This window comes from Mirounga leonina, unplaced genomic scaffold (assembly GCF_011800145.1).
Source record: "Mirounga leonina isolate KUSES-001 unplaced genomic scaffold, KU_Mleo_1.0 Mir_153, whole genome shotgun sequence".
Lineage (NCBI taxonomy): Eukaryota > Metazoa > Chordata > Mammalia > Carnivora > Phocidae > Mirounga > Mirounga leonina.
In genome coordinates, this window is record NW_023270387.1 from 43,047,971 (window position 1) to 43,074,809 (window position 26,839).

At 42.1% G+C, this 26,839-nt stretch overlaps 1 protein-coding gene across 1 annotated transcript in view; it reads left to right on the forward strand.

Annotated features, from left to right (window-relative positions):
* The first annotated feature begins 370 nt into the window (after positions 1-370).
* Positions 371-26,839, forward strand: part of RAB38 (RAB38, member RAS oncogene family) — a 74,895-nt gene continuing 48,426 nt past the window's right edge. The window contains exon 1 of the mRNA XM_035009417.1: positions 371-681. Within this exon, the coding sequence (XP_034865308.1) occupies positions 480-681 (202 nt within the window). The 5' untranslated portion in view covers positions 371-479. The remainder of the gene's footprint in view (positions 682-26,839) is intronic.

Below are 26,839 nucleotides of genomic sequence, written 5' to 3' on the forward strand. Positions count from 1 at the left end.
GGGGTTGGGCTGTGAGCTCTGAAGCCCTGGGTTCCCCCGGCTTGTCCCTTTCATCTCCCGCAATGCACTGAACTTTTCCACACGCAGTTTTCCCGCACAGAAAATATGGAAAATAAAGCCCACACCTCAAAGCTTCGTGTTCAGGATCACAGGCGAGGAGAGTTCTTTGGAAACTGTAAAGTGCTGCACGAATTACCTTTGCAACAGGCATTAAGACGCGAGCCCCCCACTTGCCAATCCCGGGAGACGCTCCCGTCTCCACCCCCTTCCAAGGCAGCGCGCGGCCGGGGAAAGGAACAGGATTAACCCTGGGCGCCTGTCTGGGCGTTTCTCCAGGCAGCGGGGGAGGAGTTCCGGAGCTCGCCCCCGCCCCGCCGCTCCTCTCCCTGGCGCCCGCACTCGCACTCCCGGAGTCGGTCTCCCGCCCAGGCCACGGCTGCGCTCCCCCGTCCCGCACAGCACGCGGGCGGCCCGCCAGGATGCAGGCCCCGCACAAAGAGCACCTGTACAAGCTGCTGGTGATCGGCGACCTGGGCGTGGGCAAGACCAGCATCATCAAGCGCTACGTGCACCAGAACTTCTCCTCGCACTACCGGGCCACCATCGGCGTGGACTTCGCGCTCAAGGTGCTCCACTGGGACCCGGAGACGGTGGTGCGCCTGCAGCTCTGGGACATCGCGGGTGAGCACCCGGGGAGGGGCGAGGGCAGGAGGGCCTCGCAGCGGGTCTGCAGTCCCGGCATAGGGGGCTGCGGTCCCGTCCCGGGCGCCGCGCCGCACCGCACCGCACCAGACTTTTTCCTGGTGGGTTGGAAACTTGGTCTCAAAGAAGACAAAAGTTTTTCTCTCTCGCTGAAACTTCAAGTGCATTCCCCGGCGCGCTGGGGTTGTTGCTTGAATTCCCTCGCCCACCCTCCCCTGGGAATCACCGGCCCCAGTGCGGGCCTCTCCACGGACCCAGAGAGACAGTGTCTGGAGTTCTCGGTCTCCAGCTCTTTTTCCGGGCGTGGGCGACGCGGCCGGTGACGCGGCCTTTAGTGTCCTGCCAGCCACCAAGGGGGAAGCCCTTAGACCGGTTAACAGCGGGAACCAGGAGCGTTCCAGGCTAGAGGGGCTTTACCCATCGTTCTTGTTAATCGCTTAGTTTATTCCAACTCTTGCCCCCCTCTCAGTCAAGCGAGTTTGAGGTTCTCAGCTTTGAGGAAGCCAAGGATCTTTGTATGTATGTATTGGGGGCAAAGTATTATTTCTATGTTTCTCTCCGGCTCTCTGTGGTCTATGAAAAGAAGCCTGTGGGGCGCCTGGGGGTTCAGTCGTGAAGCGTCTGCCTTGGGCTCAGGTCATGATCCCGGGACCCTGGGATTGAGCACCGCATTGGGCTCCCTCCTCAGCGGGGAGCCCGTTCTCCCTGCTTGTGCTCTCTCTTTCTCTCTCTGTCAAATAAATAAATAAATAAATAAATAAATAAATAAATAAATAAATAAATAAAATCTTAAAAAAAAAAAAAAGAGCCTGTGCACCTACCTTAGGGGCACTTCTGTCAAAGAGTCTATGACAGTAGCCATAAGATTTCTTGATTTGCCCTTAAAGTTTTCACTGAGAGATCTGGGAAATGAGAAGCTTCATTACAATGTTTGAAACTAGAATTTGCTTCTGAGGGTATGTCCCCCAAGTTGGGCAGGGGAGTCAGGCAAATGTGAGACAAATGTGTGTCTTCTCCAAGAGTGAGTCCTCAGACTGAAGTTGTTTGCAACCTGGGCATGTCCAACCCCTCATTATAGGTCCTGGCTCTCCACTCACCAACCTGCCCAGTGGCTTCAGACAAGTCCCTTCAGCTCAGCTGCATCCCTGTTAAGTGGAAAGGGGTTGCACACGTAGCTCAGCAATCTTCCTGCTCTGAAGTTTTCAGGTCCTCTGGGATTCTCTGTGAACAGTGCCACTTCACCTCCGACTGTTTCGTGGTCTGTGGTACCAGGAACCTTTACAAGTGCTGGACCCAAACCAGCCACTTCTCTTTCAGAAAATAGGTTCCTTTTTAGCTGGTGTATTTGACAGGAAACACTTGATCATGGCTCGAAGCAAGAACAAATGTGGAAAATTCCTGAAAGGGCATTTCTGTTTCTGGGGATTCTGGTGCCTCTTTAATCATAAGCTGCCAAGTCTTATGATAAAACTTTTGGCATGTGAACAGATTCTTACACGTGGGCTCATCTTCAGCTGCTCCAGTGGCACAGGGGCTGTCAGAGAGCGGGTGATGCCATCAGCCACTATCTGACTGGGTTTTCCATCTAGAAAAGCCACTGCGAGTCTCTGCACTTCGGTAGTTGCATGTTTTCGCGTCTGAAAACTCTTCTGGCTGCGCGGATGCATCCAGGACTCAAGTTTAGAAGGAGCTTACTGTTTCAAAGGGGATGTAGCTGTCATTTAGACTTTTGTGTCAAATGCAAGTAAGGATGTGACCTCAGACACGTTAGAGAATGTCTATGAATCTCCGTGTCCTCACCTAACAGAGAAGATAGAAAGGTATAGTGATTAAGAGTCTAAATTCCAGAGTTGAACCACTTTTGACTGTATCCCTGTTTTACCCATGTCCTGGTCGATTTTAGGCAAGTTCCTTAACCTCCTGATCTCAGGTGCCTTATCTATAAATTATAGGCATAATGCTTTCTCCCAGTAAATGAGAAATGGGCAACCAACAAATGCCAGCTAAAGGTGATGGTACCTACTGTCTAGGAGAACTGCAAGGATTATTGTTACACTAGCATGTATAAATGGTAGGCAAGAAGGACAGGATAAACGTGCTAACTAAGTCATAATAAATGATGAGTCCTGTATTATACCTGTAATCTGTTCCAAAATGCCCAGCACCATTTTTCAGCTTTATCTGTAGTACAACATGCTGTCATGAGCAGTTTAAGTCCCAAGTTTAGAAATGCCTCCTGAGGGGCAGCTGGGTGGCTCATTTGGTTAAGCGTCTGCCTTTGGCTCAGGTCATGATCCCAGGGTCCTGGGATAGAGCCCCGTGTCAGGCTCACTGCTCAGTGGGGAGTCTGTTTCTCCATCTCCCTCTGTGCTTTTTCTCTCTCTCAAGCAAATAAATACAATCTTAAAAAAAAAAGAAAAAGAAAAAAGAAATGCCTCCTGAGCCGTGGTTCTGGACTGAAGTTTCGGTGGAGGCTATAGCAACAGAAGTCTGTGTAAATAAGAAATCTGAGGAGCTTTGGAAAGTCGGTTGTATGAATACAGTGGCCTGTAGCATCTCCATAAGGAACTTCTTTTTCCCAGAGCTCTGATGTTCAGTGGCGACCTGTCTTTGGCAGCCTCCAGCCCAGAGACCCCGTGAGCTGAGTTAGAAGCTGGGATCAGGCACCACTCGTTGTGGGGAAGTTGGGCCCTTGTGGAAAAGATGATTGGAGCATCGTGGTGACATGTTTCAAGCTACATAGGTAGCCCTGTGAGGAGTGAATGCATATGAAATCCAATCTCAAGTGCCCACTCAGACTCTAGTCAGCTAGGTGTACCTTACAGCACCTTCAGATCAGCCTGTCTGTCCAGACATAGGAATGCTTCTCTCTCTCCTTTGGGTTCAACTCTGCTGTGTGTGTGGAAAGAAGAGGTGAGGCTAAAATGTGAACTGGTGAGCCTCACTTTGAGATGGTCAGGAGTATGGATGAGATAGAGGGGACAGACCCTGTCTTGATAGAATATCAGATCTATCTGCTATAGAAGGAATCTTTGCTCATTAGATTTTTGGTATTCATTTGATTCAATGCCAACTCAGGGCCTATTTGTCCAACTAAATTCCATGATATATCTCTTATAGCCACTTTGGCCAGTCTGTTCCTGAAAGACTCCAAAAAATCTCTCTCAGGGGGTGCCTGGCTGACTCAGCCTATAGAGCATGCGACTCTTGATCTCCCAGTCATGAGTTCCAGCCCCACATTGGGCATAGAGATTACTTAATTTAAAAAAAACAAAAACAAAAAAAAAAAAAAACACCTTTTTTTTTTAATACCTCTCAGGGCTTGTGAAGTAGGCCTGAAAACCAACATGGTAAATTCCACAAAGCTCACAGGGAGTGGCAATCGCCCTGAATCCCAAAGATTCCATCATAGAGGAGCAGCTGGGTCAGCTCTGGGTTCCAGAGCTCTTGATAGTGCCAAGAGAAATTAAGTCACTCGGCCCAAGGCCACCTACCTATTAAGTGGAAGAGCTGGATTAATACAGTTCTGTGTGACTTGGAATCAAGCCATGCTCTTCAGGACCACAGGCCTGTGAGTGCCTGGGGCACAGTTGGCCCACATGGGGTTATACTCTCCTCCCCTTTAGAGGTGTTGCTTCTTTAGATTTACCTCAAGTTATCCTTGCCTTCTCCTTCCTATTTCTAACATGTTTTTGGATATTAATCAGAACGGCTGTGCAGGTAGTGGGAGGAAATAGAATGAAAATCTATTTCTGAAAATTTGATTCTTGGCCATAGGGTTTTTAAAATAGGTTTAGCAGGAAAAAAAGTAAACAAAAGGTTCACATTTGAGACTCTCCAATTTTTAATTCCCCAGTAACATAGCTGGTTAAGTGGTAGTGTTGAAATTTAAAATTTGGCCATGGAATCCAGGACCCAGTTTCCTAACAGCTTTGCTCTACTTCCCACAATTTAGAAATAAAATAGTTTGGGGGCACCTGGGTGGCTCCATGGGTTAAGCATCTGACTCTTGATTTTGGCTCAGGTCATGATCTCAGGATTGTGAGATCGAGCCCCACGTCAGGTTCCATGCTGGGCATGGAGCCTGCTTAAGATTCTCTCTCCCTCCCCCACTCTTGCTCTCTCTCTCTCAAATAAATAAATCTTTATTTATTTATTTTTTAAAGATTTTATTTATTTATTTGAGAGAGAGAGCAGGAGTGGGGTGAGGTGTAGAGGGAAAAGCAGACTCCCTGACCAGCCACCAGCAGGAAGCTCAATGCAGGCTAGATCCAGGGACTCCGGAATCAGGACCTAAGCGGAAGGCAGATGCTTAACCAACTAAGCCACCTAGGTGTCCCCAAAATAAAATACTTTAGACATATTCTTTTTTTAAAAAAAGATTTATTTATTTATTTGAAAGAGAGAGCAAGAGTGCATGAGAGCAGGGGGAGGGGCAGCATGGGGGGAGAGTGAGAATCTCAAGCAGACTCCCTGCTAAGCACAAGCCTGACATGGAGTTCCATCTCAGGACCCTGAGATCAGGACCTGAACTAAAATCAAGAGTCAGATGCTTAACTGACTGAGCCACCCAGGTGCCTTTAGACATAATCTAAATATATTTTAAAAATATACTGCTTGATGTTGGGCAAGCCATGAGAGCTCAGTTGCCTCATCTATAAAAAGGCTCTTGTTTTATTTTCCTGTGATATCACATATTTGGATTATGTAATCTCTTGCAGTTTCTGTCAGTTCTAATGTATTTTCAGTGTGCCCAGGTAGTATGGGGCAGTTTATTCCAACTTCTTCCCTTGCCAGCTTTGGGACTGGTGCAAGTCACTTAAATGTTTGTGCCTTGGTTTCCTGTCTGTAAACCAGGGACAGTAGCAGAACCTGCTCCTTTGAGTTGTTAAAAGAATGAAATGAGGTAATTCATGTGAAGTTGGGCCTGCCTGACACATAATACAAGCTGAATAAATGTTAGCTATTACTCTTGTTCTTAATTGTTATTACAAACTACCTTCACATATGTTTTCCTGCTAGATTTGCCCAGCATCGCTGAGGATATAGACAGATCAGGTGGTGTTGAATCTATTTTATATTAGAGAAGAACAAGAATCAGAGAGGTAAGGGACTTGCCCAGGGTTGCAAGAGTTAGCAAGTGGCAGAGGAGGAAAGTGGCTGAGGAAAAATATTTCCCTCAGGACACATCGATGCTAACTTTCCCTGCCTAAGCTATGCAACAAAGAAACATTGGAGGACATTATCCAACAGGCAGGCAGAGCGATGGGGAGGCAGCCTGGGCCTAGAGTCAGGAGCCCCAGGACACTGAGTCCCCACCCCAGTGGCCATGAGATTCATCTGGATCACAGTGCTGTGTTGTTTCAGGGTTTATAAAATGCTTCTGCATTATAAAAATTCAACGGGGGGTGGGTTTTGGACTTGACTATCTCTGCAGTGTCTATTTCTAAAAGACTGTAATTCTCCAAGGAGTTTTAGAAGAAGGGTCTTAAATGTCAACATAATAGATCTATAAATGTAGAAAGAGCTAAATTTGGCAACCACATGTCAAGGAAAATATAAAATAAAATAAAAAAATAAAAATGCATGTCAAGTCTGGGCCACTCTCTACTGGGCAGTTTATTGCTTTGTTTCTAGCCTGGCTAATTATAGATTTTCTAAATACCATGTGGACTAACATGGTTTGTGCTTAGAGGTAAGCAGTGTGTACACGGAGCAAGATGGGGAACTTTCTAAGTAGGGTGAATGATGTGTGGGCAAAGCACCCCGGGGCTTTTTGCAGGGCGATCAGTAGACTCTCTGTCACAGACACATGAGCATTAGGCATGTGGACACGTCCACTCATCTAGGTTTTAGAGGACTAGTTCTGACAGGAGAGTACATAGCAGTCTGACCAAGGAAAGCTAAGTCATTTGAGAGAAGAATGGGATGGGGAAGAACAGCTCTCAGGTGGGCAGCTGGTTTCTTCAGCACAGATATATATGAAATGGCCAGTATATGTTACAGATTGTTCTAGAATCTAGACAAAGAAGGGTAAAGAATTGAACATGACCTGGTTCCTGACCTCAAGAAGTTCACGGTTCAGTGGGCATGGTGGCACCAAAGTAAATTACTGTAACAGTGAATGAACTGTATCAATATAGGCCACTCCAAAATATTCTGGTGGCGTGGAGGGGGTCCTGCCTGCACCACATCAATCCACTCTCTGAGCTTAAAACTGAGCAGGTGGGATAAAGCCTCTAGCTCATGGGATATTTCCAATGCTCTTACCTAGCACTGGTTACTCCCTGTAATCAGTGATTTCAGGGCTGTACAGCTTGAGGCAGAAGTTCATCCTCTGGCTCTCTTCAATTCTGGCTCCTTCTCTTGATGATCTTATGCATTCCCATGGCTTTAAACTTTATGCAGGCGACTCCAAAAATGTGCATCTAACCTTGACTTCTCATGACCTTCAGACCTATAATTTGATCTTCCTGCTGGCCATCTCCATTATGATCTCTCACATATATTGCAAGATCAATATGTCATAGCAAAGTGGCATGAAAAAACAAAGATTGTTGTTTTTTCTCTATTAGTGAAGTAATAGATTCTCAATGTAGCAAAATTGGAAAGTAGAAAAGAAAACGGCAATAACAACAACAAAGGAGTACAGAGAACATCCACAATCACCCCTCTTAATGATAAGTAGTAAAGGATGCTATTTATAAGTCTAAACTAGGCATCTTTCCCCACTCACTGGACTTGGTATATACCTTTCCCACAGTCACTTGGACTTGAAACCTCTGCCATATTTTCTTCTTTGACCCACCATGTCAGATAGTGATTATGCTTCTCTTGACACTGCTCTAGACCAAGGACAGCACTATTATTACTTCCCTGTTCTTCTATAATAGCCACCTAGCTAGTTCTAGTCTCTTCTTCCTTCAGTTGTTATATGTACCAAGGTCAAGTTCATCTTTCCAGAACATCACCTTGGTGGCTCCCCATTGCCTATAGATTATGTATATCATGAAAGTGGAATTAAAACACTAGAGATAAGGTGATAGGAGGGCTGATGGCTAGAAAGAGGACAGATTTCAAGTCATAGAGCCATTGAGGGAGGAGTTGGTGGGGTCCTAGCAAGTAGGAAGTGACTGGAGTCCTTGAGGCCTGACCAGGTCCAAAGGAAACCCAGGATCCATGTCACTGTGGCTTGTCATGAATACAGCTATTGTCATTGAGTGTTGAAGTGGTACTTAAATATTTGTTATTGTTTTATTTTACTGAATTTTATTTAAAAAGTCATTTTAAAATTTGAGCATTTGAGAGGTGTAAGATTTTGCCTGAGAAAATGTATTCATTCATTTGATAAGCAGAGGGACTTAGGGATAAACAAAATGGATCAATTTTTGCACTTACGGAATCTGATAGTCTGGTGGGACATAAAAATATTTAAAACAGATAATTATTTAATCACTGTTTTGACGAGTGTTCTGAAGGGGAAGTGTCAGGTGCTAAAAGAAAGTCAAAACAGGACACCTACCCTAGCTAGCTGTGGCATGGAGGTGAGAAGACACGGTGCAGCCGGCAGTAATCTGGCATAGCTACAGGTTACAACAAGGGAGGGGGGGTTGGTGAGGGAGCAGCAGACAAACCATGAAAGGACATATATGCTAAGCTAAAGGTTAAAGGTGACTGCTTACATTGATTGCCAAGGCAGTTTTTGCAATTTAAACACCACAGTGATTGTGACAAATAGGTCTTCTTATTTCCAATTTTGGAGGTGAGGAAACTGGGCCAAGCCTAAGTAGCATATGGTGCCTGGTACATAGTGGCTGCTCAGTGAAAGTGGTTTGATACTGGAGTCATCACTCACCTGAAAAGTTTTTGAGAGTAGTTGCTTTGTAGAAAGGCTTAGAGCCCTTTCTCTCCCTCTTCTGATGATTCACTCTGGGGAATCCTGCAAAGCTTTCAAGTCATTAAGAACTGTCCTGCCCCCCCCCCCCCCCCTTTTTTTTTCTTTTCCTTTATTTTTAGATGGAAACTCCCAGAGGGAAATGCTGGCCCTGCTTTTCCTGGGGGTGGAAATCATGTTTATTCCATCAAGGCAATATCCTCATCTTCTAGGTTGGTGTACTAGAGTAGTGTCCAACTTGGCAAGGTCAAGACTGTGACTATAGCCTGCATTTCACATTATTGAGTTCCACTATTTTTTTTTTTTCAGCTGTTTGAAAATTTAATTAAACGATATGATCTTAAATTATTCTCTGAAAAAAACTCGGATTTTAACTTCCACCAGTCCCCACTCCTTTTAGTTTCTTACTCACAGGTATTAATCAAATTCTGTCTTCTGTCTTGAAAGCTAACTCTGTCTTATCCCTCTATGAGTGGCCTTGTCTTCTTCATGACTCATTGGGACCACTGTAGCAGCTTCCTAACACCCGTCCCTTCCTCAAGCTTTCCCCCACATTGGTTTGTAATCCATGGAGGTGAGACTTTTGAGCATGGCCTCATTCTCCAGTCAGATAGTCTCCTGTTTGGCATTCTTCAGTGGATCCCCATCACTTTCAGAATTAGAGGCTAAACATTTTACCGTGAAGTTTGAGGTCAGCCATTCCAGTCTCATCTCTCATACCTCTGACTCTTGACCATTCCAGATATCTTACAGTGGCTTCAATTCACCTATCTCCCCCTCTGTGTTATGATTCATATGATTGTTGCTGGCTAAATACACTTTCCTCTTTTTCACTTAGATGACTCCTGTGGATTCTTGGTCACTCAACCCATCTCACCTCCTTTAAGAAATGTCTATTGAGCCCATGTACCCATGGGAGGTGCTGTTTCTCTGCTCCCATAATAACCATGCTTGTCCTGGGTTAGAAGCCTTCTACTACTGCACTGGAATGTCTTTTTCTCCCAGTCTATAACCCTGGGTCCCAGCATAGTTCTTGGTAGTTAGTGGGTTCTCAGTGAGTGTTTGTTCATTCAAGTTTTCTAGTCAACTATTTCATCATTGCTTCAATTCCCAGATATATCATTGACCTAAAAATTTTTCCAGTAAAACAAAACAAAAAAACCCCCATATTTGTTTATGCTTGAAATATTTCATAATTTTATGAATATTAATGTATTAAAAATGTATACACTGTAAAATTGATAAATATGGTAGTCACTTTTCTGAAGGTGGCATTCTGTTTCATTTTTTCATCGTAAAAACTGGGGAGTGACCTTAAAGACCATTCTTAAAAGCTGCACTTCATTATTTAACCAAGTCCTCATAATTTGGAATGAAGTGTTATTCATTTGGAGGTCAAATGGCAAAACTGTCTTTATGATACTTTGATACATTAGATGAAGTAATAATTTTGAAGGGTAATGTTTAGAGTTAAGATCTTGATGGCTCATCAAACCAAATGGTTTCTTTTACAGAAGAGAAAGCTATGCCCTAATAGTGGGTTTGCTTTAGTTTCTCAGGGTTTTAGATCTAGTTAATGGTAGAAATGGAACCAGAATGCGGGCATCTCTGGTTTATTAATGATGAGATTTGAAGAATTAAAAGCTGATTTTTTAACACTAGATGTTTTGGTGTAGTCTTAAGCACTGAGGCACAAAAGTAATTGAATTTAGTGGGCACCCAACCCTCTGGAAATTCATGCAATGAAGAAGAGAGGGTGATGGGACTGGGAGGACCCAAAGACATCCACGGTCTGGCTCAAATAACATCCCTAATATTGGGACGCTTGGGTGGTTCAGTCAATTAAGCATCTGCCTTCAGCTCAGGTCATGATCTGGGGTCCTGGGATCGAGCCCCGCATCGGGCTCCCTGCTCAGCGGGGAGCCTGCTTCTCCCTCTGCCTGCCGCTCCCCCTGCTTGTGCTCTCTCTCTCTCTCTGACAAATAAATAAATAAAATCTTTAAAAAAAAAATCCCTAATATTATTTTCCTTTGCTCCATTATGAGGCTGAAAATTTGGCCATTTGAATTCTTGCTTCCTTGTTCACACCCCATGTTCGTTGCCTCTGTACCTTTCCTCCTGCTCTTTTTGCTGGTTCACATACCCTTCCCTCTATTTCCACATATCCAAATCCTATCTAATGTTTAAGATCCAACTAGAAGGGCAACTCCCCTACAGAATTCCCTAATTCTCTCATTCTTCTTCCCTTGAATATCATGCAACTTTTTTTTTTTCTCCCTGTAGCACTTCTTCTTTAGCCTTGTATTAAGAGTTATTGCCTACTGGGCGCCTGGGTGGCTCAGTTGGTTAAGCGACTGCCTTCGGCTCAGGTCATGATCCTGGAGTCCCTGGATCGAGTCCCGCATCGGGCTCCCTGCTCAGCAGGGAGTCTGCTTCTCCCTCTGACCCTCCTCCCTCTCATGCTCTCTCTATCTCATTCTCTCTCTCAAATAAATAAATAAAATCTTAAAAAAAAAAAAAAAAAAGAGTTATCGCCTACCTTTCCAGATACCCTGGTGTGGTTTAGCAGACCTTGCCACAAGTTGTGACATAATTTAATGAAATGACTGTGGAGTCAGCAAAGAGGTAGAGAAGGAGAAGACACTACACAGGGGGAAAACCAAGCAAGGGCAGGTTTTTTGGAAGCAAAGGAGAAAGAATTTTAGGAGAGGATAGTCAATAGTTTCAAATATCTGAGAGAAATCAGAATTCTTTCTTTTTGCTCTGAATGCCTACTTTTTGCAGTCTCTTTTAGCCTGATATGTTATTTAACCTTTCTTCCTCATCAGCCTTGCACAAAACTGCTCTCTAAAGAAAAGCAATGAAAAACTTAGCTTCTTATGTATCTCCTCAGCCTAATGTGGACAGAGAAAATATTCGTAGTGGGAGGGATCCACACAATTTGCAATCTAATTTGTAGGGCAAAATTTAAAGGAAATTGACAAATTATTTCTTGGGAAGACTATTTTTCCCTACAATGTAATGTGTTATTAATACCCACCCTTTATGGAGCGTCAGGCATGGTACAATGTGTTTTTATGTATCATTTCATTTATTGCTTACAATGAGTGGATCTGGTAGGTCTTGTCACAAGCCCCATCACAGAGCTGAGAGAACTATGCTTAGACAAGCTAGAAAACACATAGTCAAGGAAAAAAAAAACACATAACACTTCTCAAAATTCATACAGGTTGTGAAGGATAGTGCTGGGTAGGAACTGATTGATACTTGTTTGCTGTTTTCTGACTACGTTCTACCATTTCCTGAGTGTGATACAACAGTGCAGTCATTTCCACATTCCCGAGATTAAGTTGCATTTAGAAGATATACATTATTTATTTTAAAGGAATAATTTATTGTTTTTTGAATCTTTATACTTTTGGATAGAGCTAAGAATTAAATGAGCTAAATTCTTTGCACACATCACCGCTGAGACCATGGGGTTAGGTTGGCTTAGTAACAACTGTCTTTTTTTTTAAATAAAGATTTAATGTATTTATTTGAGAGCGAGCGAGCATGAACTGGGGTAGGAGGTGGGTGGAGGGAGGAGCAGAGGGAGAAGGAGAGGCAGTCTCCCTGCTGAGCAGGGAGCCCAACACAGGGCTCTATCCCAGGATCCTGAGATCATGACCTGAGCCGAAGGAGCCACCCAGGTGCCCCCCAAGTTCTATTTATTAAATAGTTAGCACCAAACAATTCAATAAGTATCATGTTCTAATAACTTAGTAGCCATTCGAAAAAAAAATTGGAACACAAATTTATTTTTTTTTCATTTTTAAGAACTATAATTATTTACTATTGGAATACATGTGCCTTTGGGCCATGGAACAACATCTCAAAATTTTGAGAGAGAGTAGACATCACCATTCTCATTTCCTGATTCATGTTGATTTTCATATGACTCTGGCTTTTTATCACACAAACTGTGAAAACCTCAGTTTCAAAAAGATACAATTGCATTAGAAGGAATGTAGCATGGTCTAATGTTAAAACTGTGAACTATCTCAAGCTAGTAGTTTCTGAGGTGTTTGAGCTTGAGTGCCACTGTGTTTGCCTTGAAATTTTAAAATATCCTATTTATCCTATTGCACCCCTGTGAGTTCACTGACACATCCCAGAGCACCTTGATATACATTTTGGGAATTACAGCTCTAGAAGAATCCAGAAATTCTTTAAGAGTGAAACCTTTAGAGTCTAGTCCTGAGTCCTGGACTTCTGAGTTATTTGTAAAAGTGTTATAACTCGTGAATTTTTTACTGTCTTGTGAGTTATTTATGAAAGCATCTTTGAAGGTTACTTAGAGGTGATGTCTCAAATGCTAAGTAATTCACTTGATCTTAGCCAAAAGGCTGAGAAGCAATTCAAATGCTAAGTAATTCAAACATACCTTTTTCTTAATACATTTGAGCTTGTAGTTCAGTGGAGATATTTTTAGGTTGTTTGTTAGGTATTTAAGTTGTAATTAGTTTAATTAATAATGTGGGATGCTGATTGTTTTATCTCGATTCATGCCAGCCTCTCTTCTGTGACTTGATTTCATTCCCTCCCACTATTCAGTATTAGACATTACATTATTCTCTATTCAAGCGAGTTATTTCCTCTAAGCTGAGTAGTGTTGGACCTCAGTCAAAATAAATTCTGACAAAAAAGTCTGGGATACTGGGGTACTAATTATCTCTCTCTATCTCTGTCTCTGTTTCTCTCCCCACCCCCCCGACACAGCCTGAAATTTAAATATAAATATAGAATTTAATTAGAATATTTGAAATTTATTTTAAAAAGTCACTACAATTCATCTTCCTTCTATAATGTTATTGTTTTTGGACACCTGAAAAACCGATTATTACTTTTTATGTCATCTTACTCTTGCACACTTTCGCTTAATTCCATACACTGCATCTAGCTTTACCGTCTTGTTAAATAGAGGTAAGATTTGCCTCTAAGAGATGACAATCAGTAGTAAGGTGAAATGGGGTAACTAAAGAAGTGGCAGAAAGAGCTTGGGTGGTTCTGAATTGGGGACAGATTTTTTTCAAAGTGAATCTTAAGAATGAGCAGGAGTTTAGTAGGCAGAGAAAATAAATGAGTTAAATCAAGATCTTGCTTTATTCAGTTCACTCCTCTCCCTGCTGGGGTTCCCCCTCATGTATAAGAAATCACTGTTAGTTGTTGTTTCATTACATAACAAGTACTTGTATTATAGTCCCCTTCTACCATGCAAGTTCATTGTGAGCGTAGCCAAGGACATCTCAGAGTGTGTGTGCTATGGAGACATAAGGGAACAGCACTTGAGTAATTCAACAGTGGACTCAAGGAGGCTCAGTGCAATCAGGGACATAGGCTGCAGAGATCTGCAGCACATAAAAAGCAGTCCAAGGCAGGGAGGGCCTGCATAAGTGGGTGAGCAAATGATACAGTCAGTGCTAGGTGAGTACAATGGAGGAAAGAGTTGACTGTGGGGCCAAGTTAGTCAGAAAGCTCCAAGAAGGTAGGGCTTGGTACAACCTTGAAGAATAGTTAGGATTTAGTTAGGTAGACAGTAAGGGAATGGTCTATTCCAGTGGGAGTGGAGGGTGCCATGGAGTGAGTGTGAATGAAAGCAAGAAGCAGAACTTCGAAGGAGAGCCAGACAAGGCACAGTTTTGGGTAGGATCTTGACCTCAGTCTGAGGATTTGTCTTTAACTTGCAGATCAAGGTGTACAACTTTGAAAATCCCTTAGAAGCACAGAGGGTAAAGTAAATGAACTCTTCTCTACCTGGCAAGCTCTTACTCATCTTTTGATGAGTTTCTCTCTGAAAAATATGTCCCAATTTAGGACCACCCAAGCTACTGCTCCCTGTTTCCCTAGGAAATGGGAACACAGCTTCCCCACAATCCTGGCTCACATTTTGTTTCTCTATAAAACTCTACTTGCAGGTAGGTGGATATACTAGAACAAGCCCAATGTGTCAAAGAGTATTTTGATGCAAAAATAAAGAAACGTGGGATCCTAAGTCATCATTTGTAAGAGCCTATAAGAGCCATAAGAAAAATGGATCAGTAGCAACGGTTTCTTTAAAATAAAATAATATCAATTTCATTAAATTCAAAATATTTTGTTAGAGTTATTTCTATTAAATGGATGCAGTTAAACACATTTAAATTTAAGGCAGTGTTTTCATGGTATACGACAATGCAAAAGGAATGGCATCTGAGCAAATTATTTTCCCTTTAAAATTGGGTATTTGGTACTAGTCAGCTTAAGTGAACTACCTCCTAAACATGACTCATATGATGTGGACCTTGTAATTCTAAATGCTCTGAGTTTTCAAGACATTCCAATATCTGTCTTATTAGAGATCTTCCAATTTTTTAAAAAAGATTTATTTATTTGAGAGAGAGCGAGAATGCACGAGTGAGTGGGGGGAGGGGCAGAGGGAGAGAATCTCAAGCAGACTCTCCTTTGAACTCAGAGTCTGACACCAGGTCAGTCCCACAACCCATGAGATCATGACCTGAGTCAAAACCAAGAGTCAGAGGCTTAACCGACTGAGCCACCCAGGCACCCCTAGAGATCGTCCAATTTATAACTGTTGGCAAATAGTTCAAATCACCTTAAATCTTGCATGGGTCACAGAACATGTTAGAAGCCCACCCTCCAGTTAGTGGATCCCTGAAAGTGTTTAATTAGGGAAATGATAGGGTGAAAACAGAGCTTTGGAAGGTGAATTTGGCAGAAGTGTACAGAAATTAAAGTACCAGTTCAATCTCCAGTCCTGACCAACCCCTGGAACTTCAGCTTTCTATATACAACTGCCTACTCAACATCTCAGCCTAACAGACATCTCAAACTTAACATATCAGAATCCTGATCTGCTTCCACAAAGCCTGCACCTCCAAAAGTCTTCTTCATCTCAGCTAATAGCAACTCCATACTTTTGATTTTTTAAGCCAAAAGTTCTGGAGTCCTGCTCAAATCATCTCATACTCCATGTCTCCTCTATCATCTCAATCTCCAGATGTATCCAGGAAGCAACCAATCTTTACCAACTTTCACCATCCCCACGTTGGTCCACATCATTGTCTCTTGCCTGGATTATTGTCTCACCATTTCCAACCTTGACTCCTGTAGGTCATTCCTTAACACAGCAGCCATAATATCCATTTACTCCTGCCCCCATTCATGTTTCTCATCTGCTCCCAGTCCTTGAGGGCTTTCCTCTCTCATGCAGAATAAAAGGCAACCTTCCTGTAATGGCCTGAAATTGGCCTGAGATCCGCCTGCCTCACTGCATACTCCTCTACTCCTTGCTCTGTCCTCCCCAGCATAGACTCCTTGCTCTTCTCTAAACATGTGCCAGACACATTTGTGCCTCTGAGTCTTTCTTTCTTGGTGTTTTCTGTTGAAAACACTCTTCTAAATATCCACATGGCTTTCTCCTTTACCTCTTTTTGGTCTTAAGGGACAACTTCTCCATGGGCCTTCACAATCCATCCTGCTTAACTTTACCCTCACCCCCCCCACACCATTTTCTCCTTTCCTACTTTATTTTTCTCCCTAACACTTTACCAGCTAATGTAGTGTTATGGGTATCTTACCAATTTTTTATCTCTTTCCACTAGAACATAAGATTCATTACAACAAGGACCTCTAATTCTTTTTGCTCATTGCTAGAAGAGTGCCTGAAAAATAATAAGCATTCAGAACTTTGTTGTCCAGTGAATGAATGAGATGAGATGAGGTGATCCTCACTAGAGTGGTGATGATGAAGGCATGGCAGAGGGTGACTCTTACTGTCTTGCTAAGCCTGCATGTGTCTGCTGGGAGGGGGATGAGAATTAGGGGCTATTCCTTCACTCAGTGAGGAGACCTTACTGAGCACTCACTGTATACTGAGTGCTCAAGATACTTGTCATGGGGACTGCTGAAAGGTGGTTCTGGCTAAGGGCACTTGTTATTTTGTGAGCGAAGATTACATACACATGGTTAATGACAGTATATCCACCTAGGTGACTTGGGTAAAGAGTGATGGATTGATATGCTTCTGTCACGGGCTTGGTGGGGCAAATTAGGGAAGAGAGAAGTTGAAAGAGTTTCAAAACTATGGCCAGAGGATCAGATGAGCTCTTAAAAATTGGAGGAAACCTACTCATGAGGATGTTAGCCAGACTCTGATCCTAGTCTGTGGGTTTCCCTGAGTCTTCAAAACTAACATAATCTATTGTAAGTTCAGTGTCCATTTGGCCATCATAGTAATTAGATTTATTTTCTAGATACATACTTTTGGTTTCATCTTCCTGCTTTTCATACTATTATTCCCTAGAAACAAAGAGAGTATCTTGCTGGTACTTTTAGCTCTATGGACTGTGCATGACCCAAAACTTATGTTATTTTGAGTAGAGTAAATTGATTCCAAGGGATTATTTCTTTTTTTTTCATATTTTAAAAGTAATTTCAGTTTATATTGGCAAAATATTATGTTTGCAACTCCAGTCTTTATGCTGTGAAAAGACATGTATTATGCAATGGAATATTATGCAGCCATCAAAAGGAATGAGAACTTGCCATTTGCAACGATGTGGATGGAACTGGAGGGTATTATGCTGAGTGAAATAAGCCAACCAGAGAAAGACATGTATCATATGACCTCACTGATATGAGGAATTCTTAATCTCAGGAAACAAACTGAGGGTTGCTGGAGTGGGGGGGGTGTGTGTGGGAGGGATGGGGTGGCTGGGTGATAGACATTCGGGAGGGTATGTGCTATGGTGAGTGCTGTGAATTGTGCAAGACTGTTGAATCACAGATCTGTACCTCTGAAACAAATAATGCAATATATGTTAAGAAAAAAAAAAAAAGAAGAAGATAGCAGGAGGGGAAGAATGAAGGGGGGTATCGGAGGGGGAGAAGAACCATGAGAGATGATGGACTCTGAAAAACAAACTGAGGGTTCGAGAGGGGAGGGGAGTGGGAGGATGGTTTAGCCTGGTGATGGGTATTAAAGAGGGCACCTTCTGCATGGAGCACTGGGTGTTATGCACAAACAATGAATCATGGAACACTACATCAAAAACTAATGATGTAATGTATGGTGCTTAACATAACAATAAAAAATTAAAAAAAAAAAGACATGTATTATGAATACAAAATATAAAATAAAGATATATAATTACATAATTTAGTGTATAATATAGGACATAAAATATTATAAAGATATATATTATAAAAATACATATTCCATATAATATGTTGTGTATTTTTATACCATATAAAGATATGTAATATATGTATTTTTAATTTTATTTTATTATGTTATGTTAATCACCATATGTTACATCATTAGTTTTTGATGTAGTGTTCCATGATTCATTGTTTGCGTATAACACCCAGTGTTCCATTCAATTCATGCCCTCTTTAATACCCATCCCTGGGCTAACCCATCCCCCCACCCCCCTCCCATCTAGAACCCTCAGTTTGTTTCTCAGAGTCCATAGTCTCTCATGGTTCATCTCCCCCTCCGATTTATCCCCCTTCATTTTTCCCTTCCTGCTATCTTCTTCTTCTTCTTTTTTTTTAACATATAACGTATTATTTGTTTCAGAGGTACAGGTCTGTGATTCATCAGTCTTACACAATTCATAGTGCTCACCATAGCACATACCCTCCCCAGTGTCTATCACCCGGCCACCCCATCCCTCCCACCCCCACCACTCCAGCAACCCTCAGTTTGTTTCCTGAGGTTAAGAATTCCTCATATCAGTGAGACCATATGATACATGTCTTTCTCTGATTGACTTATTTTGCTCAGCATAATACCTCACTGCAAATGGAAAGATTTCATTTTTTTGATGGCTGCATAATATTCCATTGTGTGTGTGTGTGTATATGTGTGTATATATATATGTGTGTGTGTATATATATACACACACACACACACACCACGATTATTTCTTAAGAAGATGAGAATGATAACAAAAACATAATCCAGTCTGAAACTTGTTGCAACAGATATGTACATAACCCTGTTAGAATAATGTTAATTTTCTCCACTATTGATCATTTACTGGAAATGAGAGTATAATATAGAGTTAGTGCTTAGTACATAGCACTAGTTCATGAATACACGGTGATGTATTTTAGAGGAAAATAATTTTAATTTCAGCTTATTTCTACAATAGTATCTTGAGTTTTTACTATATCATACAAGTAGAGAACAGGCCTCAGATTTGCAACGTTAAAATATGATCAGGGTGCCAGGATGGCTCAGTCAGGTAAGCATCTGACTTTTTTTTTTTTTTTTTAATTTTTATTTATTTCAGAAAGAGAGTGCACGCATGCATGGATGAGCAGAGGGGAGGGGCAGAAAGAGAAGCAGACTCCCCACTGAACAGGGAGACTGATGCAGGACTAGATGCGGGACTCCATGCGGGATTTGATTCCAGAATGCTGGGATCATGACCTGAGCCCAAGGCAAACGCTTAACCAACTGAGCCACCCAGGTGCCCCATCTGACTCTTGATTTCGGTTCAGGTCATAATCTCAGGGTCGTGAAGCCCCATGTCAGGCTCCGCACTGAGTGTGGAGCCTGCTTACGAGTGTATGTATAAATAAATATATGTATATATACACTTGGTCAACTTGCTCTTCAGTATTTTACAGTGCTATGGTGGAGACTGAAGGGTAGATATATAGCATGATAAAGGTGAATAGTGTAGGATAAAGAAAATGCTGTAGGGTCACAAGAAGGAGTCATGTTTCAGCTGGGAGGCCAGGGAACGTTGCCCCAATATAATGACAATTCAGGGCACAATTGTAAGATGCTTAGGATTTCACTGAGCAGAGTGGGAGGAAAGATGGGGAAAGAATTCAGACTTTGAGAGCAGAGGTATGAAGGGCAAGAAAATCAGGGAGAAATGGAGGATGTGTTTTGGAAAGAATAAGTACTCCCGTGTGGCTTGGCCATGGAGTGCGTTGAAAGAAGTGACAGGAGGAGTTTGGAAAGGTGGTTGGAGCCAAAGTCTCCTTGTGTGCAGTGTTAATAAAGGTGTCTGTTTCTAAGCTTGTAAGAGTCATTGAAGGTAGAGCATACTGGTAATGTTTACATTTTGAAAGTGGATTCTGATAGAAAGAGGTTTTTTTTTTTTTTAATTCTTATGTTAATCCCCATACATTACATCATTAGTTCTAGATGAAGTGTTCCATAATTCATTGTTTGTGCATAACACCCAGTGCTCCATGCAGAATGTGCCCTCCTCAATACCCACCACCAGGCTAACCCATCCTCCCACCCCCCTCCCCTCTAGAACCCTCAGTTTGTTTTTCAGAGTCCATCATCTCTCATGGTTCGTCCACCCCTCCGATTTCCCCCGCTTCATTCTTCCCCTCCCACTACCTTCTTCTTTTTTTTTTTTTCTTAACATATATTGCATTATTTGTTTCAGAGGTACAGATCTGAGATTCAACAGTCTTGCACAATTCACAGCGCTTACCAGAGCACATACCCTCCCCAGTGTCTATCACCCAGTCACCCCATCCCTCACACCCCACCCCCACTCCCAACAACACTCAGTTTGTTTCCTGCGATTAAGAATTCCTCATATCAGTGAGATCATATGATACATGTCTTTCTCTGTTTGACTTATTTCACTCAACATAATACCCTCTGGTTCCATCCACGTCATTGCAAATGGCAAGATCTCATTCCTTTTGATGGCTGCATAATATTCCATTGTATATATATACCACTAGTTCTTTATCCATTCATCTGTCGATGGACATCTTGGCTCTTTCCACAGTTTGGCTATTGTGGACATTGCTGCTATAAACATCGGGGTGCACGTACCCCTTCGGATCCCTATTTTTGTATCTTTGGGGTAAATACCCAGTAGTGCAATTGCTGGATCATATGGTAGCTCTATTTTCAACGTTTTGAGGAACCTCCATACAGTTTTCCAGAGTGGCTGCACCAGCTTGCATTCCCACCAACACTGTAGGAGGGTTCCCCTTTCTCCGCATCCCCGCCAACATCTGTTGTTTCCTGACTTATTAATTTTAGCCATTCTGACTGCTGTGAGTTGGTATCTCATTGAGGTTTTGATTTGGATTTCTCTGATGCTGAGTGATATTGAGCACTTTTTCATGTGTCTCTTGGCCATTTGGATGTCTTCTTTGGAAAAATGTCTGTTCATGTCTTCTGCCCATTTCTTGATTGGATTCTTTGTTCTTTGGGTGTTGAGTTTGATGAGTTCTTCATAGATTTTGGATACTAGCCCTTTATCTGACATGTCATTTGCAAATATCTTCTCCCATTCTGTCGGTTGTCTTTTGGTTTTGTTGACTGTTCCCTTTGCTTTGCAAAAGATTTTTATCTTGATGAAGTCCCAAGAGTTCATTTTTGCCCTTGCTTCCCTTGCCTTTGGCGATGTTTCTAGGAAGAAGTTGCTGCGGCTGAGGTCAAAGAGGTTGCTGCCTGTGTTCTCCTTTAGGATTTTGATGGACTCCTGTCTCACATTGAGGTCTTTCAACCATTTGGAGTCTATTTTTGTGTGTGGTGTAAGGAAATGGTCCAGTTTCATTCTTCTGCATGTGGCTATCCAATTTTCCCAACACCCTTTGTTGAAGACACTGTCTTTGTTCCATTGGACATTCTTTCCTGCTTTGTCGAAGATTAGTTGACCATAGAGCTGAGGGTCCATTTCTGGACTCTCTATTCTGTTCCCATTGATCTATGTGTCTGTTTTTGTGCCAGTACCATGCTGTCTTGATGATGACAGCTTTGTAATAGAGCTGGAAGTCCGGAATTGTGATGCCGCCAGCTTTGCTTTTCTTTTTCAACATTCCTCTGGCTATGCGGGGTCTTTTCTGGTTCCATACAAATTTTAGGATTATTTGTTCCATTTCTTTGAAAAAAGTGGATGGTATTTTGATGGGGATTGCATTGAATGTGTAGATTGCTCTAGGTAGCATTGACATCTTCACAATATTTGTTCTTCCAATCCATGAGCATGGAACGTTTTTCCATTTCTTTGTGTCTTCCTCAATTTCTTTCATGAGTATTTTATAGTTTTCTGAGTATAGATCCTTTGCCTCTTTGCTTAGATTTATTCCTAGGTATCTGATGGTTTTGGATGCAATTGTAAATGGGATCGACTCCTTAATTTCTCTTTCTTCTGTCTTGTTGGTGTATAGGAATGCCACTGACTTCTGTGTATTGATTTTATATCCTGCCACTTTCCTGAATTCCTGTATGAGTTCTAGCAGTTTTGGGGTGGAGTCTTTGGGGTTTTCCACATAAAGTATCATATCATTTGCAAAGAGTTAGAGTTTGACTTCTTCTTTACCAATTTGGATGCCTTTGATTTCTTTTTGTTGTCTGATTGCTGTGGCTAGGACTTCCAATACTATGTTGAATAGCAGTGGTGATAGTGGACATCCTGCCGCATTCCTGACCTTAGGGGGAAAGCTCTCAGTTTTTCCCCATTGAGAATGATATTCGCTGTAGGTTTTTCATAGATGGCTTTTATGATATTGAGGTATGTACCCTCTATCCCTATACTCTGAAAAGTTTTGATCAAGAAAGGATGCTGTACTTTATCAAATGCTTTTTCTGCATCTATTGAGATGATCATATGATTCTTGTTCTTTCTTCTGTTAATGTATTGTATCACATTGATTGATTTGCAGATGTTGAACCAACCTTGCAGCCCAGGGATAAATCCCACTTGGTCATGGTGAATAATCCTTTTAATGTACTGTTGGATCCTATTGGCTAGTATTTTGGTGAGAATTTTTGCATCCATGTTCATCAGGGATATTGGTCTGTAATTCTCCTTTTTGATGGGGTCTTTGTGTGGTTTTGGGATCAAGGTAATGCTGGCCTCATAAAATGAGTTTGGAAGTTTTCCTTCCGTTTCTATTTTTTGGAACAGTTTCAGAAGAATAGGTATTAATTCTTCTTGAAATGTTTGGTAGAATTCCCCTGGGAAGCCATCTGGCTCTGGGCTTTTGTTTTTTGATTATTGCTTTAATTTCCTTAGTGGTTATAGGTCTGTTCAGGTTTTCTATTTCATCCTGGTTCAGTTTGGTAGTTGATACATCTCTAGGAATGCATCCATCTCTTTCAGGTTATCTAATTTGCTGGCATAGAGTTGCTCATAATGTGTTCTTATAATTGTTTGTATTTCTTTGGTGTTGGTTGTGATCTGTCCTCTTTCATTCATGATTTTGTTGATTTGGGTCATTTCTCTTCTCTTTTTGATAAGTCTGGCCAGGGGTTTATCAATCTTGTTAATTCTTTCAAAGAACCAGCTCCTAGTTTCGTTGATCTGTTCTACTGTTCTTTTAGTTTCTATTTCATTGATTTCTGCTCTGATCTTTATGATTTCTCTTCTCCTGCTAGGTTTAGGCATTATTTGCTGTTCTTTCTCCAGCTCCTTTAGGTGTAGGGTTAGGTTGTGTACTTGAGACCTTTCTTGTTTCTTGAGAAAGGCTTGTATTTCTATATACTTTCCTCTTAGGACTGCCTTTGCTGCATCCCAAAGATTTTGAACAGTTGTGTTTTCATTTTCATTGGTTTCCATGTATTTTTTAAATTCTTCTTTAATTTCCTGGTTGACCCATTCATGACCCATGCTCTTTAGCCTCCATGTATTTGAGTTCTTTCCGACTTTCCTCTTGTGATTGAGTTCTAGTTTCAAAGCATTGTGGTCTGAAAATAGGCAGGGAATGATCCCAATCTTTTGGTACCGGTTGAGACCTGATTTATGTCCTAGGATGTGATCTATTCTGGAGAATGTTCCGTGGGCACGAGAGAAGAATGTGTATTCCGTTGCTTTGGGGTGGAATGTTCTGAATATGTCTGTGAAGTCCATTTGGTCCAGTGTGTCATTTAAAGTCTTTATTTCCTTGTTGATCTTTTGCTTAGACGATCTGTCCATTTCAGTGAGGGGGGTGTTAAAGTCCCCCACTATTATTGTATTGTTGTCGATGTGTTTCTTTGCTTTTGTTATTAATTGCCTTATATAATTGGCTGCTCCCATGTTAGGGGCATAGATATTTACAATTGTTAGATCTTCTTGTTGGATAGACCCTTTAAGTAGGATATAATGTCCTTCCTCATCTCTTATTACAGTCTTTGCTTTAAAATCTAATTTGTCTGATATAAGGATTGCCACCCCAGCTTTCTTTTGGTGTCCATTAGCATGGTAAATGGTTTTCCACCCCCTCACTTTCAATCTGGGGGTGTCTTTGGTTCTAAAATGAGTCTCTTGCAGACAGCATATCAATGGGTCTTGTTTTTTAATCCAGTCTGTTAGCCTGTGTCTTTTGATTGGGGCATTTAGCCCATTTACATTCAGGGTAACTATTGAAAGATAGGAATTTAGTGCCATTGTATTGCTTGTAAGGTGACTGTTACCGTATATTGTCTGTGTTCCTTTCTGGTCTATGTTGCTTTTAGGCTCTCTCTTTGCTTAGAGGACCCCTTTCAAGATTTCCTGTAGGGCTGGTTTTGTGTTTGCAAATTCCTTTAGTTTTTGTTTGTCCTGGAAGCTTTTTATCTCTCCTTCAATTTTCTTTTTTTTTTTTTTAAGATTTTATTTATTTGTGAGAGAGAGAATGAGAGACAGAGAACATGAATGGGAGGAGGGTCAGAGGGAGAAGCAGACTCCCTGCTGAGCAGGGAGCCTGATGTGGCACTCGATCCCGGGACTCCAGGATCATTACCTGAGCCGAAGGCAGTCGCTTAACCAACTGAGCCACCCAGGCGCCCTCTCCTTCAATTTTCAATGACAGTCTAGCTGGATAGAGTATTCTTGGCTGCATATTTTTCTCATTTAGTGCTCTGAATATATCCTGCCAGTCCTTTCTGGCCTGCCAGGTCTCTGTGGATAGGTCTGTTGCCAATCTAATGTTTCTACCCTTGTAGGTTACATATCTCTTCTCCCGAGCTGCTTTCAGGATTTTCTCTTTGTCTATGAGACTCGTAAGTTTTACTTTTAGATGTCGGGGAGTTGACCTATTTTTATTGATTTTGAGAGGGGTTCTCTGTGCTTCCTGGATTTTCATGCCTGTTTCTTTCCCCAAATTAGGGATGTTCTCTGCTATAATTTGCTCCATTATACCTTCTGCCCCTCTCTCTCTTTCTTCTTCTTCTGGGATCCCAATTATTCTAATGTTGTTTCATCTTATGGCATCGCTTATCTCTCGAATTCTGCCCTCGTGATCCAGTAGTTGTTTATCTCTCTTTTTCTCAGCTTCTTTATTTTCCATCATTTCATCTTCTATATTACTGATTCTCTCTTCTGCCTCATTTATTCTAGCAGTTAGCACCCCCATTTTTTTTTGCACCTCATTAATAGCCTTTTTGATTTCTACTTGGTTGGATTTTAGCTCTTTTACTTCTCCAGAAAGGGTTTCTCTAATCACTTCCATATTTTTTTCAAGTCCAGCTAGTATCTTTAAAGTGATGATTCTGAACTCTAGATCTGACATCGTACTAATGTCCGTATTGAGTAGTTCCCTGGCAGTCGGTACTACCTCTTGTTCTTTTTGTTGAGGTGATTTTTTCCGTCTTGTCATTTTGTGCAGAGGAGAATAGATGAATGAGAGAACAAAATGCTAGCAGAGTAACCATGTCCCCAGAAAATATACTCTAAACAAATCAGAAAAGACCTGAAGCAGTGGGATAAGAAAGGGAAAGAGAGAAAAAAGAAAAAGGAAAAGATAAAGATAAAAACAAAAACAAACAAAACAAAACAACAACAATAACAAAAAAAGCAGAATGTGATCAAATATGATCAGGCTGGTATATAGATCAGTGCCACACACTAGATTTGTGGTGTATTTTGGTCTTTTAGAAGAAAGTGCCTCCCAAGATTTTAAAGAACGAAAAACTTATATATGTACAAAAATAAGGGTTGATATGATGAAGGGATGGAATATGACTGTAAAAATGGAAATTATAAAAAATTTTATAAAAGGAATTGATAAGAAGTTGTTTGAAAAAAGAAAGAAGAGGATTTAAAAAAAAAGAAAAAAAAAGGGCGAGGATGTGATCAGGCAGGGGAATAGAAAACACCATATACTAGAGATTTAGGGTATATTTTAATCTGTTAGAAGAAACTATCTTAAAATTTTAAAGAGAGAACAACTTATATATATAAGCCAAAAATATGGGTAACTACTATGAAGGGATAGAATATGACTCTAAAAATGAAAAATAAAATTGTTTTTTTTTTTAAAGGGATTGATAAGATGTTGGTTGAAAAAGGGAAAAAGAAAAATTCAAAAAGAAATAAAAAGACAAAAAGACAGTTAAAAAAAATTAACTTTGAAAGACTAAAGAATCATGGTAAAAAAGCCGTGAATCCTATGTGCAGTAGTCCCCTAGCGCTGGAGTTCTGCCGTTCTCATTGATCGGTAAACTTGGGTCTTGGCTGGCTGTTCTCGCTGATCTTCTGGGGAGGGGCCTGTTGCCGTGGTTTCCAAATGTCTCTGCTGGAGGCGGAATTGCCCCGCCCTTGCCCCCTCCTGGCTAAGTAATCTGCTTGGGTTTGCTCTCCGGGCTTTTGTTCCCTGCGAGCTTTCCGTACAGCTTTGGAGGCGGAGAGTGAAAATGGCGGCCTCCCAATCTCCGCCCCGGAGGAGCCGAGAACTCGGGGCCCCGCTGCTCAGTGAGCCCCCAGAGAAAAGCCGTCAGTCACTCCCGTCTCCCCGGTCTCCGGCCGCACTCCGTGCTCACCCGGCCTGTGACCGTGCGTTTCTATCTCTTGCACCGACCCCGGGTGGAGTCTCCAAACCCAGCAGATCCCTGCGGTGCACTCCCGCGCGGCTCCTCCCGGGGGAGGAAGGTGAGTCTCCCCGGATCTGCCGCTTGTTGGGTCCCTGCTGGAGGAGCAGGGGCCCGACTGTGCCGCGGATCACGGTTTATGGCCACCCCGAGCTGAGAGCCCGCGCCTGGACTCCGCCTCTGCAGCCGGCTTCCCTGCTCCGTTACCTGGGAGCTCTGCCACACTCAGGCACCCCCGGTCTTTCTGTGACCCCGAGGGTCCTGAGACCACACTGTCCCGGAGGGTTCCACTCCCCGCTTAGCCACCAGAGTGACGTCCCTCAGCGGAGCAGACTTTTAAAAGTTCCGATTTTGTGCTCCGTGGTTCTATGACTTGCCAGAAGCGGCCGCCGGAGGCCCCTCCCCCGCTGTCTATCCTCCTGAATATCACCTCG